Below are 15,990 nucleotides of genomic sequence, written 5' to 3'. Positions count from 1 at the left end.
AGCAGGGATTTTCTCTGCTGTATGCTAGGGGGTTGAATCTGGAACCTTCTGCATTAAAAGCAGGTTATTTTCCATTGACCTACACCCCCACCCTCCCAAAATCCCTAGCTTCTCCCTAATCACCACCTGTCTAATATCACAGTGGGAGGAGGACTTCCAATCTAGGTCTTATAGGTGACAATGGTTCTTTGTGTATGCACCTCCCAATCTGTTGATGGCTCACCAACTCACTTGAATCCTGCCAAAGTGCCCTTTGTTCCCCATCTTTGTTCTCCATCTTTGAACCACCAATTCTATTGTGAATTCCTGGGTGATCTTGTGTGTATGTGTTCCTCTTTATTCTCTCCCCCCCTCCCCTCAGGCTGCTGCTAGACACCAGTGCTCCTACCTTGTTGGCTTCCACATGGGGGAGTTCCTGCAGGTGGGTGGGGATCCAGAGTGGCTGCGAGGCTTGCAATATGCCCCACAGAAGCTGAGGAACCTCAATGAAATCAACAAGATTCTGGCCCATCGACCCTGGCTGATTACTAAGGACCATATCCAGGTGAGCGCAGTGGGCAGGTCAAGAAATGCCTGGAGCTGTGAGCCTCACAGCAAAACGCTCCCTTGGCTGTTTCTAATTCAGCTGAGCTAGAAGGTTGCTGTCTGAAACCACTCCTAGGAAAGGGACTTGGAGCTGCCAGCCCTGGCTTCACTCGCTAGTGGCTTGAGAGCTGGAGTGGCAAAGAGATGGAGCTGAAGATCAGGACAGTTGTAGTTAAAAACTTGCTTCTGCATTGAGCTCCTTATATAGTCTTAAGGCAAGCCAGTCCCCCTCATCCTCAGCTGCAATATGATAACATCCTTGTAGGGTAGCATCAGAGTTACATTAGGCTAATACACAGGAAGTGCTAAGCACTGTATTAGTATCACCACTGTACATTGAGGGATCTCAGGTAGCAGATCTGAGCTGCAGGATTCAGCTAGATGGGGGCTTCTGCCTCTCTCTAAGGGTGATTCTTTATCTTTGTGTCGGTGTAGGCTTTGCAATTCTTTGGCATCCGTTTTCCATTTAGAGGACGATTCCTCCCTGACGTCAACACAGGAGAGCGTTCTCTAGTCTCTTTTTTTTTTTTCCAACTCTAGGCCCTCCTGAAGACGGGTGACAACAGCTGGTCCCTTGCAGAACTTATCCAGGCCCTGGTGCTCCTCACTCACTACCACTCGCTTGCCTCCTTTGTGTTCGGTTGCGGCATCAATCTAGAGATTGACCAAGAAGGTGGCCACATCTTCCGACCCCCGTCACCACGCAGTTGCGATAGCAGCCCCGCCTCGGAGGATGGGATGAATAGTTCTAGTGTAAGTCAAGGAAGGCGGATTAGTTTCCTTAACACTTTTAGAATCCCTGGAAACAGTGGTGTAGCTGTGGAGGAGCTGGGGGGGCAATTACCCCAGGCACCACACCTGGGAAGCATAGGGGGATGCCTTTCTGAGACTCAGGAAGGCTGTACGTGGCCTCTCTGAGCCTCGGAAGGCCTGCTGGAAGAAATACATATCTGGTTTTTGGGGGGCATTAAAAATGGTTTGCTCTGGTTACCAAATGGCATAATTATGCCACTGCCTGGAAAAACCGATCTGAAACATGTGATGGAATGTAGAGCTGTGTGCTCCATGCAAAATATAGCCCAGTTCTTTTTTTAACAATGGACCTAGCACTGGCTTAAGGGCTGTATGAACTTGGTCCTTCTCCCCGTGGGAGCAGTTGGTGGTTGTTCTTTTTGCTTGTTGGACTTCATTTAAAAAAAAAAAAAATTGGGATGGTGCAAGAGGAGGAGAATGCAGCTTAATGCAGAATTCTCATCTGCTGCAGTGTTAATGCTGTTGTAAGTCCGAAGCAGGATCATTGGTAGACCATGGGTCTTACTTACAGGGCCTTACCAGTCCTCCACATCGAGGCCAGAGACATAGATAATTTGAATGTTGTCCTTTTCCTCTTTGGGTGCCGCTCACTCCAATCAGGAGATGGGGTTAAAGATAGAGGCGCCTATTTTGCAAGCAGGAAGTTATGGGTTCAACCCCTGGCATCTCCAGGTAAAGGAGGGGAAGACTCCTCTCTGAAACCCTGAGGAGCTACTTCCTTATGTTCCCATGTATGTATCCTTCACTGCCACTGCATTGTACAAGACTCTATGATATAATGCATTTGTACAATAGCCACATCAGATTCCAGGCAGCTCTAGAAAAGGACATGAAGCTTGGGCTTTGCCATGGCTGCCTTTGCCCCCATCATCCCCTTCCATCCTGCTTTCCTCCCCATTCTCAGGGCACAGATGCAATGGAGGAGGTGGAAGTGCTGATGGAGAGGATGAAGCTTCTGCAAGAGTGCCAGCTGGAGGAGGAGGGGGTCACGCAGGAAGAGATGGAGACCCGGTTTGAGATGGAAAAGACAGAGAGCTTGCTTGTTACTCCCTCAGGTAAGGCAGAGGTGACGCATCGGAACATAAGAACAGCTCCACTGGATCAGGCCATAGGTCCATCTAGTCCAGCTTCCTGTATCTCACAGCGGCCCACCAAATGCCCCAGGGAGCGCACCAGATAACAAGAGACCTGCAAGGCTTCTTGGGAATTGTAGTTAAGAACATAAGAACAGCCCCACTGGATCAGGCCATAGGCCCATCTAGTCCAGCTTCCTGTATCTCACAGCGGCCCACCAAATGCCCCAGGGAGCACACCAAATAACAAAAGACCTCATCCTGGTGCCCTCCCTTGCATCTGGTATTCTGACATTACCCATTTCTAAAATCAGGAGGTTGCGCATACACATCATGGCTTGTACCTCGTAATGGATTTTTCCTCCAGAAACTTGTCCAATCCCCTTTTAAAGGCGTCCAGGCTAGACGCCATCACCACATCCCGTGGCAAAGAGTTCCACAGACCAACCACACGCTGAGTAAATAAATATTTTCTTTTGTCTATTCTAACTCTCCCAACACTCAATTTTAGTGGATGTCCCCTGGTTCTGGTTTTATGTGAGAGTGTAAAGAGCATCTCCCTATCCACTCTGTCCATCCCCTGCATAATTTTGTATGTCTCAATCATGTCCCCCCTCAGGCGTCTCTTTTCTAGGCTGAAGAGGCAGGCCCAAACACCATAGCCTTTCCTCATAAGGAAGGTGCCGCAGCCCCGTAATCATCTTAGTCGCTCTCTTTTGCACCTTTTCCATTTCCACTATGTCTTATATCTGGTCCAGTGAGGGCATTGCTAACTGCTGGGAGAGGGGTCTTTGAATTGGCAGGTGGGTGGAAGGGTTTGGACAGATCTTCTAAACAGGGGTCAACTCTTAATTATGCAAGGATGTAGATAATCTTCCTTGGGAGCAAGATCTGCTGTAAATGAACGGAGAGGAGTGCTCTTTGCATGGATGCAGGCGACCAAACATAAAACAGTTACAGTCAGTTCTCTTTATATGCAAATTTTGATATCTGCAAATTTGCTTATCTTGTAGTGGCAGAATCGCCACCTCCCTCTCCTTATCCACAAATACTGTGCTGGAGCTGCATCGAGCAGGCACTGGTACTAGCCCATGGAGAATTCTCAGACACATTTGTGTCCATTTCCAGACTTGCCCCACCATCTTGGGGACTCCAGCGAACCTTCACAACCCTGGTGGTGATCAGGAGCTGATGATGAGAGATCTGTGGGAGGCTACCTAAGGGCTGCTTTGGGGCACGCCCAGGGAAGGAGCCAAAAGACAGGTGGAGCAGGAGGATAGGTGAAGCACCTCTCTCCCCACTATTGAATTCTGAGGCCTCATTCTTGGACCAGCAACCTTCAGCGAGTTGAGGGATAGCCAGCACAGAGAAATTGCCATTGCCACAACCTTAAGATTCAGGTTCATAAAGTTTTAATAATAATAATAACTAGGTATTTATATACTGCCTTCCTGGTCATCGGATTACTCCTCTGACTTTATTCAAGGCGGTTCACATAGGCAGGCTATCTCTAAACCCCCGAGGGGATTTTTACAATCATAGAAGGTTCTCTCTTTCAAGAACCAAACAACATTTCAGATGGATCTTTTCTGATCTGGTATCACATTATGGCCTCCAGTTGCCTCCCACGCAGGCTGACAAGCAGCTCCTTCATCTCTCACTTGAAGGGCGGCCAGGTGGAGTAACTCCGCTCGGCTTGTCAGCTGCTTCAAGGTCTCACCGTTCAGGGAACTGCCGGTGGCCTCGAACTGGCAACCTTCCGTTGTTATCTTCGGGCTAACAGAGGCTCTACCCTCTAGTTCAGGGGTGCCCAAACCCCGGCCCTGGGGCCACTTGCGGCCCTCGAGGCCTCTCAATGTGGCCCTCAGGGAGCTCCCAGTCTCCAATGAGCCTCTGGCCCTCCGATGTTTTGTTGGAGCCCACACTGGCCCAATGCAACTGCTCTCAGTGTGAGGGCAACTGTTTGACCTCTCAGTGAGCTGTGGGATGAGCGCTCCCTCCACTGCTTGCTGTTTCACATCTGTGATGCAAGTAGCAGCAGAAAAGGAAAGGCCAGTCTTGCTTTGTGTAAGGCCTTTTATAGGCCTTGAGCTATTGCAAGACCTTCATTCATTCATATAAGTTCATCTTTAATATATTCATTTATGTATAAACATATGTAAATTTATTCAAATTTGAAATGCAAATTAATTCTTCCCCCCCGGCCCCCGACACAGTGTCAGAGAGACAATGTGGCCCTCCTGCCAAAAACTTTGGACACCCCTGCTCTAGTTCATAGAGAGTATGTACGGTGAAGAGTGTCCCCTGGAACCGAACCCCATTTTCCCCATAGTCTCAATGATTCAGTACCGCTAATTCGGTATCCACTAGGTTTTCCTGGAACCGAACCCTAGTGGATAACGAAAACTGACTGTATTTTTCCGGCAGTCTAACTAGGCATTATGCATTTGTGTATGCAACACATCAATGCCTTGTTAAAAGAAAAACTGGGGGTGGGGAAGAAGTGAGAGCTTACTGTTCTGTTCTTACCTCTCATCTTTGCACCCGATCTCCCCCAAACCTTGCAGCAAACAGCCGCCTCTGGTCAGCCCAGCAGGATTTGTGCCCAGATTTCTGGGCAGATGTGGCTGGCCAGCGTGAAGTTCGTGGAGATCTTGAACAAAGAGGCTCCCCGGCAGAACAGTGAGCTCTGGTCACACTGGGGAAGTTGTCTTCAGCATGCAGCAGTCTCCAGTTTGGAGACCACTGATTAAGATGAATGTGGCTCAGGGGCTAATTTTAGAGAGGATGATGATAGGATGCTGGTTCTTAGTTAAAATACATGATGTCGCTTTCTTTGCTTCCCATCTCCAGTAGATATCGCCGAACACTCTCTGCCTCCCAACGTCCTGTGTTTTGTGGAGGATCCAGAGTTTGGATACAAGGATTTCACTCGGAGAGGTGAACAGACGCCCCCAACATTCCGAGCTCAGGTACCTGCTACCTGCATGTCTTTTAGGACCCTTGCTTTGCTTGCATGTATTGGGTCTTTTCCTAGCCTCCTTCCAAAAAAAAAAAAAAACCCCTTCCCTCCCCAGTAAAGTGTAAATTTTATCTTTAAGCCATTTCTGCCCAACGTCGTATATACGGAACAGGGACCAAATGTGTCCACCTGTGGGCTGGGCAGAAATGGGTTAAACTCTGCAATTTGGGCATGTGCAGCACTGAAATGGCAGGCTTGCATCCTGGAGTTAGCAAAACACGAGTGCCATGCCACTCATTGGAGCGGTCTCAATTTTCTTCTCCCTGCAGGACTATACCTGGGAAGACCATGGTTATTCACTCATCAACCGCCTGTATCCGGATGTGGGGCAGCTATTGGATGAGAAATTCCAGGTGGTCTACAACCTGACGTACAACACAATCGCCATGCACAGTGGGGTGGACACGTCCATGCTCCGGCGGGCCATCTGGAATTATGTTCACTGCGTTTTTGGCATTCGGTGAGACACCTGACATCCTCTCCTCCCCCGCCTGTTGCGCCCCACCAAAGCAAATGCTTTCTTAGGGGCCTACTCCACAGCAGACAGTAGCGTTACCTTCCTTGAAGCAAATAGCCTTCTCTTAAACACCAGGTTTTTTTCTGTGTATCCTGTTCCTTTTAGCTTTTCCTCTTGGCCTGAGTTGCGGTCCCTTTCTGGAGTTTTGCCTGGATGAATGGTTAACGCTTGGGATGGAGCGCATTAGATCGGTTTACATGCTGCTCCAGATGGTGGTTTGGTGCTGCTTATGAAAACAAGCCCTGGACTTGGCCTGTGTCATTTTGGCACCTGAAATGGCATGTCCAAAGCCACTAGCCCCCTTATTGCATGGCAGTAGTGGTACTACTAGTATCATATCACCCAGGTGTCACTACTGCCATCCCCAGGAAGGTAAAGGTCCAATCCACCTGCTCGATTTGAAAAAGAGGAGGGGGGGGGTGAAGCAGAGGAAGTCAAGAGTACTGACCTAGAATGTCTCCACCTTATTTACAGCAATGGAGCATGAGCACCAACAGTGACCTCCTGAGTTGGGGGGGCAGTCATCACCCCCCAAATATCTTCCACCTGTGCTTTAGATCAGGGGTGTCCAAAGTTTTTGGCTGGAAGGCCACATCATCTCTCTGACACTGTCGGGGGCCAGAGGAAAAAAAGATTTAATTTACATTTAAAATTTGAATAAATTTGCATAAGTTTACATAAATGAATATATTAAAGATGAACTTATATGAATGAATGAAGGTCTTGCAATAGCTCAAGGCCTATAAAAGGCCTTGTACAAAGCAAGGCTGGCCTTTCCTTTGCTGCCTCTGCTGCATCACAGACATGAAACAGCAAGCAGTGGAGGAAGCCCTCATCCCACAACTCTCGTGAGAGGTCAAACAGCTGCCCTCTCGTTGAGAGCAGTTGCGTCCGGCCAGTGCAGGCTCCAAAAAATCACCGGAGGGCCAGAGGCTCATTGGAGACTTGGAGCTCTCTGAGGGCCGCATTGAGAAGCCTTGAGGGCTGCATGTGGCCCCAGGGCTGGGGTTTGGGCACCCCTGCTTTAGATCATTTCCCCCAATGGGCCAGCCATGTCTATATGCTTTTGCTCCCTCCCTCTTCTGCCTCGCACTCTGCTTAATTCGCTCCAGCTTTGTGGTTTCATCTGAACTCTCAAACTGGGCTTTGCTGGCCACAAATCAGGAAATGACTAAGCAGAGCAGGCAAGTGGGAGGAAGCAGGTTGGCACTGCCTTCATTTGGCCACTGCATGTAAATTCACCCACAGAGACCCACAGGATGCCTTTCAAACTGGTAGCCTGGTTATTATTGTTATTATAATTATTTTTTAATATCCATCTGGAACTGAAGCTGCATTCTTTTGGCGGGATCCACTTGGGTGACTGACTCTGCTACATGGCTGGCCTCCCCTGGCTCTTGCCAAACTGGTGTGACTCCATCCCAGTTGATGGAGAAGTTGTGTGTTAGGCATGCTTGAAGGGCGTGGCAGTGCGTGCCCTCTTGCTACGTACCTTTGCTGGGTCTGCCATGGGAACAGGTGGGAAGGAAAAGCGCCATGGTTCTGTTTAGGAGGGACTGCAGTAGCTGGGCCCTTCCGTGGGGGAGGGGCCATGGCTCAGTAACAGCTTTACCTTTGGGAAGTCCCAGGTTCAGCTCCCCACATCTCTAGCAGGGCCAGCCGTGGGAGCTGCAGGGCCCAACTGCATTTTTTTTTTGCGAGGGGCCCACTACTCACCAGAATGAATGAAAGTGGCAAGCCCGGGGCTGATGACGCTCTGTGCAGAGTGCGGCACCTGGAAGTAGGTGGTAGTGACATCTTGGGGGGGGGGCTATTTTGAGCCAGGGGCAGGTGGGAGAGCCATCCAGCAGCGACGCTCTGGTTGCTGCCCTCTCCTTGTGATGACTTGGCACGGAAGATTCCATGCCAGAGTGTCTCCTGCAGAACAAGGTGCCAGCTGTCAGTTTGGGACCCCTCCAAGCAGGGGGTTCGATTTGGCCAAACTCATCAAATCATCCTAGGGCCGACCCTGACTCTGAGACTGGGCAGGACATGCGTGCTTTGCCAGCGCTCACTTGGTCCAGGCAGCATCTCTTCTGCCAGCTTGGCACTGTGCTGCCTAGAAATGATCTCTCCAACAATTTGCTGGCCTGGAGTGAGGTCCAATTTGGCCAAATTGATTTAAAGCCTGCCTTGATCACTAGTTAAAGGATCTTGAGTAGTAGAGCTAGGGCAGGGGTGCACAAACCCCGGCCCGGGGGCCACTTGCAGCCCTCGGGGGCTCCCAATCCGGCCCGCGGGGAGCACCCAGTCTCCAATGAACCTCTGGCCCTCCAGAGACTTGCTGGAGCCCTTGCTGGCCTGACGCAACTGCTCTCAATGTGAGGGCGACTGTTCGACCTCTCACCTGAGCTATGGGACGAGGGTTCCCTCCACTACTTGCTGTTTCATGTCTGTGATGCAGCAGTGGCAGTGAAGGAAAGGCTGGCCTTGCTTTGTGCAAGGCCTTTTATAGGCCTTAAGCTACTGCAATACCTTCATTCATTCATATGTTCAATCTCAAATATATTCACTTATGTAAATTTATTCAAATTTTAAATGTAAATTTATTCTTTTTTTTTTCCCCGGCCCCCGGCACAGTGTCACAGAGATGATGTGGCCCTGCTGCCAAAATGTTTGGACAACCCTGAGCTAGGGAAAACAACTGCCCACCTAGGGCCCGCCCAGCGATGGGTAAATAAATCCATATTGAGCAGTTTCTATATCTCTGCAACTTTCAGGTACGACGACTACGATTACAGGGAGGTGAACCAACTCCTGGAGCGCAGTTTGAAAATCTACATCAAAACTGTGGCTTGCTACCCCGAGAAAACTACCAAGAGAATGTACACGCACTTCTGGAGACATTTCAAACACTCGGAGAAGGTAAAGCAGACGTTTTTGTACTTGGGGGGGTGTGTGTGATTTTTTTTTTTTTTTGCCCACTTCCAGGGCTAAAAAGCTGGTATGGAATCCCCGCTGTCTGCACAGAAGCCAGTACAGGGAATGGTAGCTTCATGGGTGGTCCAAAACATATTAAAATAGATTGATCTTTTTCCCAAAGACCTTTTGAATCTACCCACGTGTGTTTGGGGTTTTCCATTCAGCATTAAACTTTGTTTTTCTCTGTTCTCACCCAAGAGTTCTGTATTTCAGTTCTGGCAAAGGTGGCATGTACAAGTTGACCTCGACCAATTCTGGACTCCTCAGTGCTAAAAATGCTTCAGAATCCCACCACCAGCATAAATTATGCTGCTTGGAGCCCATTTGCAGGATTTCTTTGTGTTGTTGTGTTTTTTTGTTGTTGCTATATTGTGGAATTCTGGATTTGCTAGTCTTGGGTCAGACAAGAAACTGCTCAGAACTGAATCCTTGCCTCCTTCCACTTAGAAATTCAGGCAGTCTTCTGAGGTTGCCCACAGACTTAGTTCGTGGGGTGTATTGAAATGCATTGCATCTTCAGATTTTTTTCTTTTAAAAATAGCCTTTTCCATTAAGACACAATGGCTTGGCTTGACCCGACCCATCACTATCACTCAACTTAAGTACCTGCAGTTGAAATAATTATATATTCTTCCCTTGTTTACCTGGCCTCCATTTCCCTTCCTCTGTTGTCTCCCTTGTGTTGTGATCTAGATCAGTGGTTCCCAAACTGGGTCAGGACCCACTGGTGGGTCACCAAAGGGTGATGGAAAAGTCAAATCACTCATTGCCTCCAACCCTGAGGCTATTCAAAAATCAGCTATTGTAGCTGCTACTTACCCCGCAAAGAGCTCAGCTCCTGCAGTTTGCAAGATAGCTGCTAACTGCCCCACAAGGAGCTGAGCTCCTAAAGTTTGCAAGCATATATAAATACAGTATAGGAAGATAAATGTGTGAGGGTCTTTTTTTCTGATTATTACTTATAAATAAATAAAATTGTTTCTTTCTAGATCTCCTTTTTTAAAGTCTAGTAAACCTAGGTGGGTCCCAATAGAGTGTAAAAAAGTGGGTCCCGGTGCTAAAAAGTTTGGGAACCACTGATTCAGATTGTAAGCTTATCAGGGCAGGGACCTGACCTTTTAAAGCGCTGTATACATGAATGATATTCAGATATGTGTCCAAACTCATTTGGGAAATAAAGAGTTTCTCTTGGTAGGGGAAAAGTTATTTGGGTCTCTGTGTTGGCTTTGGGTAGAGGTCAAAAGGAAAAGTCTCCCACTTCTGAATAGAATGAAACATTACCTTGTGGGATCTCCTGTTTCTCCAGTTGGGTTCTGACTGGCCCCTCTTTGTCTTGCAGGTCCACATCAATCTACTTCTTCTGGAGGCCCGTATGCAGGCTGCGTTGTTGTACGCACTGCGAGCCATCACCCGCTACATGACCTGACGGTGCTCTGTTCTCCCTCACCCTTCAAGGCACAGACCAGCTGTTGGACAGGGGAGCTTCTTCCAAGAGACCTGTTTCCGGAATGCGTTCTGAAAGCCTTTGTTTCCTCAGCCCTACCTCTGGCATTTGGAGTTGCACGTGTGTGTATTTGAACAGGGAGAGCACTGTGTGCGAAGAGATGAGCCAAGGGATGGGGGAGAGGCCAAGCTGTTTGGCCTCGTGTGTGATGAAAACCAAACTCTGGCCAAGCCCTCCCTTCTCTGTTGACTCTGGTGCTGCTGTCGTTGGCTTGCAATATGGTTTGACCCTGCCACTGAGCAAAGCAGTCAAGTTTCCCAGCTGGGACTGCCCAGCGACTGTCCGGATACCTGAAAGTTCTGTTTTGCTCAAATGGACATCCCTCAATTGGCCTGGCAAGTTTGGTGGTGGGTTTCTGCTCCTCCCAGCTGCCCCCCCCCCAAAAAAAACTGATGATCAGCGCAATGAATGCCTGCTCTTGTGGCTGCAGCCTTTGCAACGGAGGTGCTGTTGAAGCAGCCATCAAGTTACGATTAACCAAATAGTTATTTCGCTGAGCTGCTCTTTCTCTGGCCTGTGCCTACTGTAGGCTTTGAATGTTTCGAACCGGTGACCGATAACTCTTTTGAGGGTGTTGTTATGATGGATTGAAGACTTGGAAAGGTGCTGAGTGGGGAGGGTTTCAGACATGACTGGTTTCAGATTTGTGCCGCTGAAGTTGGTGGCTACACTACATCTCTTGTTTGCTAAGCTTCACATTTGAGGCCTTTGACCTCTCAAAACACTGTCCTGGTTTGTCAAATGCAGGTCTCCCAGCCCCTGAGTTGACTGGTGGCTGGCTTAAAGAGGTCAAACTAGGTCAACACTAGAGGGTTTTGGTTGCCCAGAGTTGTCTTTTGGCTACACGAAAAGTGGGGAGAAGCATCTCATAGCTGGAAAGGGATGGAAAGATCCCCCAGTTGAGGAAGCCAATTTGGAATATGTTTTTGGTTTGGAATGAGAGGATGCTTTCTGGTGAAGGTGGGGGAGGGCAAGGTGTGTTGCAATATATCTGGCGTTTTCCCCTCCCCTTTTTTAAAGGCTCCCTCCCCCAATGCGTGCATGTGTGCTCTTGGTTGGCTGTCTTCTCACAGAACAGACCCCAGGATCTGCTCTTGCTTCAGTCCTTTTGAAGCATTTAAATGGTCAAACTGTTATATTCTCTAGATTCCACCCCTACTTCTCAAAAACCACTTGAATTGTTTGCTTTAGACATGGGAATGTCTCCACTCTCGGGAGTTTATCTACTCTTCAGTTAGGCAATAATGCTGCCCCCCAGATAAACCAGAGTTGGGGACGAAATGGGACTCCTCAAAGTTTTAGGCCTGGACTGTGTGGGGCAGTGGAATGAAATAGAATGGTCCTGTATTCTTTTAGACTGCAAGTGAGAGATGTCATTTTGAAATGCCCTTCTGTACATAAAACTTAAATTCCCTGTAAGTAGAAAACTAGCATGGAAGGATGGGCTAGAACCTTCCTTCCTGAAGTGCTAGCTTTTTTTAACTTACAGGGAATTCTTGTGCAAGGAAGCATTCAAGGATATGACCCCATCCCAACTGCTGTCCAAAGTGGTGCTGACCATCTGAGGGTTCAATCACCTGATTCTCCATCTGTCACCCAGGCCAATAATCCAACCTGCTTAATGTGTGGACTGGTAGGATTCCTTCAGATCATTGGTGACCAAGGAATGAGGAGAACTTTGGCAATGGCCATCACGAATACTTTCTCTTACATTCCTATTCATGTCTCTTGCATTTCAGTGTTCAGTGCACAGGTGACGCTGAATTGCCCAGTTGAAATGGGGAGCCCTCAAGTGAAACAAAAGTGGAGATACCCTGGAATGGTGCTCTTGGTGGGCACGCACACTATTCTTGCCAGGCCACAATTCCTGCATCAGGGCTGGCTCGTGACCTCTGGCACCCGAGGTGGATCACCAAATGCCACCACTCCCCCACTTGGTGGTATGCCGATTCTCCTCCCTGTGCTCCCTGGATTCACGAAGGAAGGAATGGAATGGAAGTGTGGAGGAGCTCTAACCCATGACTCATCTCCTCCACACTTCCTTTGCCACTCCTTCCCCCTTTCCCTTCTTGAATCCAAGGAGTGGGAAGAAGAGAAACACTGCAGAGAAATGCACCTGTCAGCTTGTCACCGGAGGCGACCACCTCATTTGATCTTGTGGACGGGAGAGAGGCTGGAGCTGGTTTTCTTTGTTTCAAAGTGTCTAACATTTCAAAAAGTGGGGATCAGAGGTGATGCAGTGGTCTTGCCACTGTGATCTGCAGCCTTGTGATTTTTATCTCTTGGGTTGCTACCCCGTGACTGTTTACTTTTGTGAACCCCTGGAACATGCCTGCAATACTTCTGGGTGTGTTCTGTCTCTGCCCCTTTTTAAATCCTAGTGGTTAAAAAATTCCACTCCTTAATATCCAGAAAGAGGTTCATTGGATCTCCTGTCTCCCTTTTAACAGTTCTGCAAAATGCAGCCCCAGAGAGATTCAGATCATGGTGCAGTGTGTGGGCAGTGGGACGTGTCTGTCCTTCCTTGCCGTCTTCTCAATCATGATCACCCCAGCTGCAGTTAGCTCTGCTGGGGAAAACAGAAAAGGATGTGTGGGAGTCCCCCCCTTTTTTTTAAAGCAAACTGTAGAGAGATGGGTGAACTTTTTTAAAATCTTGGATGAGTAGCAAGTCCTGAACTCAAGAAAGCGAGCAGGAAATCTTCCCTCAGCTTGCAGTAGCTGTTGCACAATGGATACCAGCTTAAGACGGTATTTGAAGATAGGTCCCTAGCTCAAACAAAGAATTTAAAAATGGCTGAAAGGCATTGTATTAGTAGGAGAGGATATACGTTTCTCAAAATTGGTCTACTCAGAATGCTTCGGTTCTGATTACAAAAGCTAAATTAACTAGCCACAGCTGTGGCCAGTTTGGTACTGGCTCTTCCAAAGGACTGTCCTTCAGGCTTTCTCTTGGTGTCCAATCTGGTCGTGTTATTGGAATGATGGCACGGGTGGCCCTCGGAGTTATGTCCCCTGCTGTTCTTCTGAGAAGAGTTCCTCCTAGGCCAAGATTCCCAACTCTTCCATCTGTAGCCAGCCATAATGGCAAGGAAGAATTTTCCTCTTGGCCTTATGAAACTGGAAGAAAAAAGTGTGACATTTATAGGACTGTCCTATACCCTGGGCCAAGGGACCTCCCTTCCTCTCACCTCCTTTTCAGCCTTGCTGAGACTGGAGGCCTCTAGTCCAAGTGCCAGCAATATGTGATTGTCAGTACAATCCCTCGGAAGTGTTCATGCCACTGAAAGCTGGTAGAGGTAGGAGACCTGAAGGCCTTGTATGACCAAGAAGCATCCATGAATAACTCGCCCACAGAGCCAGTTTCATTCGGTACCCTGAGTCATCTATCAGATGCCACCCAAAAGGGGTGTGTGTTAATTGAAGTGAATTTGTGACAAAGCCACAGATTTCCATTTAGGAATCTAGTTTGGTGTCGAGTTAATTATTCTTGGGAGGTGTATTTTGCTTGGTGGATTTATTTCCCCTTGTAAAATTTTGAAGGTTCCTGGAAGCATGACTCTCTACAGGTGCCTTCAGAACGTTCTGTCTCACTGGAGTGATTTGAACCAGGGGAGAAGGCTGGGGTCTTAATGTGAGCTGCTTGGCTTCCTCTGCTTAAAGCTTCTGTACGGTAGCCATGTATGAATTTTGTATATACAGCCTGCATTTCAAAGTGAAACTGGAGTGTATGGGGTGGGGGGAGCAGGGAAGGAAGAGACGGGACATCACTCTGTGAGAATCTAAAAATTTGCTGGAGTGGCTTGCTCTGCAGAAGTCCCACAGAACATGAATGCTACTTTTCTATTGAACCCTTGAGTAATTGCACATTTCAGGTGGGAAAAGGGATTGCACTGTGAATTTCAATGGCTGGCTTATTCTGTGACTGGGAAAAGCTGAGCTGGCCTCAACTCTTCCTCCAAGCTGGTTTTCATCCCTCTTCCTTCCATTCGCCCCCCTCCCAAGTGAATATACCCTTCACCTTTAAACAGTGTAAAGCCTTGATTGTGTTGTCAATCTCAAATTTACTTTTTGGTTTGTTTGTTCTTTGTCATGTCCACTTCGGATCGGTCTCTTTGTGACACTTTCCCCCCCCCCCCTCTGCTGACCGTGAGAGGTGCAGGTTTTGTGCAGTATAATCAGGGATGGGGGGGGCAGGTAGAGACAGCAGAACGTCTGTAGCTTTTTCCTGGTGTGCCAATGCATTTTGCACTAGTGCCGGCTGCTGTGAAATGACTCTGGATTGCCACCCGGAAGCCGTCCCGCCCCACCCCTCCCCAGAGCTGAACAGCAATACAGACCTGGCAGGCCTCCCTCCACTGCCTTGGCTGAACCTTTGCTCCATATAAGTTATAATGTGTATTTTTTAAAAATGTGTTTACTCTTGACTGTACCAATGTTGTGACTTTGCTACCAATTCTGTTTTGTTTTGGAAAAAAAAATAAAGTTGCCTTCTTGTTTCCAAAGCTGTCTCCTCCATTCGATTCTGGGTTGACATCGACTGAATCGGGGGGGAGGGGGGTGCCGCCTTGCTTCTCGCTCAAAGCCGGCTTTTATGAATCCGAGGGCGCGATTGCTGGATGAGGCCAAAGTTCATCTGGTTGAAACGAGAGCCACGTTGCTCCTTCGTTGTATCCCAGTGGCGCAGAGTGGCCTACAATGCCTCCTTATCTGGCTAGGGTTGTTATGGGAATAGGACACGCTTAGGCTGGCAGCTGGAGTCCACGTGCTGCTGTTTGGCAAGGCTGCAGCTGCTCCCTTGCTGGCAAGCTGTCACTGGCACAAGCCAGTACATATTCTGTTCTTCCTTGCCATCCTTGTCCCTGTTTGGCCTGAGGACTTGGTCTCACCTTTTACTGGTGTGTTACATGTTATTTAAGCTAAAATAGTTTCCTTGCTCCCTATTTGATATGAAGAGAATTGCTCTCAGGGCTACGTGGCGTGTCAAATGCTGCCCTCCTTTGCTATTGTGCCAGCCTCTCTTCCTATCTCTTTCACTGGAGTGGAAAAGTCAGCGGGTGGATGGACTGAAAGAGGAAGTGTGGAGGAGGGGTGGGCTAGAGTGTCTGACACTCTAGTCCACCACATTTGCCACTGCCTCCACACTTCCTTTTCTGCTCTGTCCTCTCTTACTTCTCCTAATCCTTGGATTGGGAAAAGGAACAGAGGCGAGCGGACAGGCGGAGGTCTGCCAATCTGTTTCCTGAGGCAACAGTCTTAGTTGGCCTTGTGGAAGAGTCAGTCCTGATCGCACTTTCTGTCCTTGTCCCAATCCCACACTGTTCCCATGGGGAGAAGCTTTTGCTCAACAGTAAAAGCACCTGCGTTAGCATGTAGAAAGTCCCAGCTTCAGTCCCTGGCATCTCCAGATAAGCCTGGCAGGAGATCCCTGTCAGAACCCCGGAGATTCATGGGCTGCCAAAGAGTGCTAGGTTAGATGGATCAAATCATAAAGCATCTATGTATGTTCCCCACCA

General features: G+C 48.5%; 1 protein-coding gene across 3 annotated transcripts in view; it reads left to right on the top strand.

The window, feature by feature from the left end:
- SESN2 (sestrin 2) overlaps positions 1-14,953 on the top strand; it is a 62,307-nt gene extending 47,354 nt beyond the window's left edge. For 2 of the 3 annotated variants that reach the window (XM_066638661.1, XM_066638663.1), the window contains exons 4-10: positions 362-544; positions 1,126-1,338; positions 2,303-2,453; positions 5,325-5,443; positions 5,763-5,953; positions 8,770-8,914; positions 10,311-14,953. In XM_066638661.1, the coding sequence (XP_066494758.1) occupies positions 362-544; positions 1,126-1,338; positions 2,303-2,453; positions 5,325-5,443; positions 5,763-5,953; positions 8,770-8,914; positions 10,311-10,397 (1,089 nt within the window). In that variant the 3' untranslated portion in view covers positions 10,398-14,953. The remainder of the gene's footprint in view (positions 1-361; positions 545-1,125; positions 1,339-2,302; positions 2,454-5,324; positions 5,444-5,762; positions 5,954-8,769; positions 8,915-10,310) is intronic. The other variant, XM_066638662.1, reaches the window with a different exon arrangement.
- Positions 14,954-15,990: the final 1,037 nt, after the last annotated feature.

The sequence above is a fragment of the Tiliqua scincoides genome, chromosome 10 (genome assembly GCF_035046505.1).
Source record: "Tiliqua scincoides isolate rTilSci1 chromosome 10, rTilSci1.hap2, whole genome shotgun sequence".
Lineage (NCBI taxonomy): Eukaryota > Metazoa > Chordata > Lepidosauria > Squamata > Scincidae > Tiliqua > Tiliqua scincoides.
The sequence above is the reverse complement of the archived record's forward strand: the minus strand, read 5'-3'. Positions and strand labels throughout refer to the sequence as shown.